Below are 3051 nucleotides of genomic sequence, written 5' to 3' on the forward strand. Positions count from 1 at the left end.
TGGGGGCACTTCCGTCTCATAGACTACCAAATATAGCCTTTTCCTGCTTGCACTGGGGTAGCCTGAAATGCTGTCAGGTCACAGTTTGTGTAGGTGGGTTTGCACAGGGACCGTATGGGACTGGCAGTACCCAGTGCATCCCCTGTGGCATACGCCTCCACGTGCCAGTCGCGTGTGCCTTCACACTGTTTATCACTGAACATATGGTGGTGCAGCCGTGACGGTGATAATAATTGAGAGGAAGTTTGTACTAAGGTGATTTAACACTGGCAACATAATGTTCTGCATGTACTCATAAACACTGTTTGTTACATTTATTTTCTGGGGTATGGTAGAATCAGAACATGGTGGTTTTCACACCATTAAGAGGAAATCTGACCCCTTTTTATCTAAAGATTCTTAGATCTGACCTGCCTAGATCTATCTTGAATTCCCACAGCTGAAATGTATATTCTGAGTATTATTAGTGTCTCTGATCAGTGTATGACTCATTACACCGTCTCTTCTTTTCAGGCCCTAATTTGAAGACGTTATGCAAAATAGCTGTTATTCAGTACAGTCTGGAGCAGTCAGGACTCCCACATGATATCAGGTCAGACAAACATCCTCTTCTGTTTGTATTATTCTCGTCATTGTTGCCACCACTCTGTCCCTCAGTAATAAGGCTGTTTTTTCAAAGAGGCAAATTATCCTCATTATCCTTTATTTTACCAGTTTTACTCAGGCTTTTGTCCGACTTCGATTTTAGTCCCTTCATGTACCATTTGTATGTAATTGTATCATCCTGATAATAGCATGAAGACTTGTGTATATCAGACAATCATGGTGAAACTTTGAATGTTAAAGGCAAAACTTCTTGTCTAGCACAGACCAGTTGACAAAAACCAACACCAACCAAGTGAGGATCACTGAGGCTACATCCAAACTACTTTGGTTTTAGTTTAATAATCTTCACGTGTTTTAGCACTGTTTCAGAAGTAATCTCTGTACATACTATCATGGCTGAAAATGCACATCACAGACCGTGTACATACGCTGGGCCTGCGCATGCCGGTAAAGCTAATATAGCCACACAGGCATTGTTGGAAATCCATCAAATAATAGCTTACCTCCTGCAGTGGTAGCATTATAAAATGCAGAATTAAACTGCAGCTAGCATCAGCAACAAGTTCAGAAATGGCTGTAATTCTTTATCCATGTTTAATTATCTACCAGTAGTCAAGGCTGGTGTTGTTTGTTTTCTTCTGGAAAAGGGTCACGTGAGAGAGGAGGGACGAATCAAATGTAACTGTAAATGTGCTGTATTTATAGCGCTTTTCTAGTCTTAACGACTACTCAAAGCACTTTTACATCATACAGGATACATTCACCATTCACACACATTCATACACTGTGGCCGAGGCTGCCACACCTGCTCATCAGATAAACACTCACACACATTCACACTCCGATGCGCAGCACTGGGGGCAACTCAGTGTCGGTGTCTTGCCCAAGGACACTTCGACATGGAGCAGCAGGGCCAGGGATCAAACCGCCAACCTTCCGATTGGCAGGCAACCGCACTACCACTGAGCCACAGCCGCCCCTTCCATCAAGGAAGGACACGTTTTAAAATGTTGGTGTCTGGTCTCCGTTTCTGCCCGTTCACACTACAATGTTACCTGTAGTAAAAAAAAAAAAAAAAAAAAAAAAAAAAAAGCAGGTTAGCAGCATTTCCAACATCTCCGTTTTAGGGGTTCTGAAATGCCACAGTTGTGTGGACGCCATGCATAAACGTAGCAAAAGAAATGCGTTTTTAAAACAAAAACGAAGTAATGTAGCCTAAATAGAATGTCAATTTAGTTCTTCATTCATTTTGTGTCAATAGAAAAAATACATTTGTCTCTTCACAAAATTTCAAATTCAGTATCTTTGGGCTTTATAATGCCCTTATTTCATTAATTAAATAAATTAAATTATAAATTAAACAAAAACCTAAAAGTTCTTAACCTTTGTTCCCTAACTGTAATATACAAGCGTTTTATTTCACATCCCTAGATCCCAAAAAAATCATTGTTGCTTAATATAAAGAGAAAAATAAAAAGATGGAAAAATAATTTCTCTGACCAGCTGCTACTCTAGATAACCAGTCATTGAATATCTATAAAGTATGTTTTGTGGTTTTAGTTAATGGCACTGATGGCACTGATGGTTCTATTTGATCACAGCCAGACAGGAGGTAACGATAGTAGTCACTGGCTCAGCAGTCTCCTTTTTTGGAAATTGTTTTTTCCTCTCATTGGCTGTTAGAGCTACGGGGGTGCAGAAGCTCTCAGCTTTACCTGTGACATGATACAGACATGCACACACGCCAACACACCCACACACACACACACACACACACCACCACACACACACACACACACATATGTGTATATATATATATATATATACAAAAATTAGGGGTTTCAGTAATTACTGTCTGCCACCCTCCTTTGTTTTTCCAGTAATACGGAACATACTATTTTTTTTCTCTTAGGGAATACCATTCACACAATCATTCCATTTCAAGCATAGAACCACTTTAATTTAATAAATTGCCTGATTAGAAAAGTGGTTCTGAAATAGATGAGTTGCACCTATGTTTTGTTTTTTTTTTTTTTTTTTTAGCACGCATGGACCCGATGGAACTTGATACTAATTACTCCTCTTAGCCTCTCATTTCTTTCGCGCTGTCACTGCCACCTTGCACACTCCCCACTTTGCAATTGTGTTTCTAACCCTTAGAGGGTTTTCAGTGGGGTCACAATACTTTATGTGGATGACTCCCTTTGCCCCTCACTGGCATCTCCAGCTCCAATGCCAATCTCCCCTCTTAAATACATACGTGCACAACAAAAAAACGAACAAAGCAATTGAGAGGGAGTGAGTGTGAAACCAGAGCCAGTGATAACAATCTGGAGCTCAACCTCTGACCTGTCAACAGGTCAGCAATAGACCCTGTTGTCAGCCCTGCTCCTGGTTCTCGTGTTACAGCGGGGCATTCTCTCATCCTCGTTCACATCCCATGGG

General features: G+C 40.7%; 1 protein-coding gene across 1 annotated transcript in view; it reads left to right on the forward strand.

Annotated features, from left to right (window-relative positions):
* Positions 1-3051, forward strand: part of klhdc3 (kelch domain containing 3) — a 26679-nt gene that overhangs the window by 22744 nt on the left and 884 nt on the right. The window contains exon 10 of the mRNA XM_032541360.1: positions 514-592. Coding sequence (XP_032397251.1) covers positions 514-592 — 79 coding nt within the window. The remainder of the gene's footprint in view (positions 1-513; positions 593-3051) is intronic.

The sequence above is a fragment of the Etheostoma spectabile genome, chromosome 17, assembly GCF_008692095.1.
Source record: "Etheostoma spectabile isolate EspeVRDwgs_2016 chromosome 17, UIUC_Espe_1.0, whole genome shotgun sequence".
Lineage (NCBI taxonomy): Eukaryota > Metazoa > Chordata > Actinopteri > Perciformes > Percidae > Etheostoma > Etheostoma spectabile.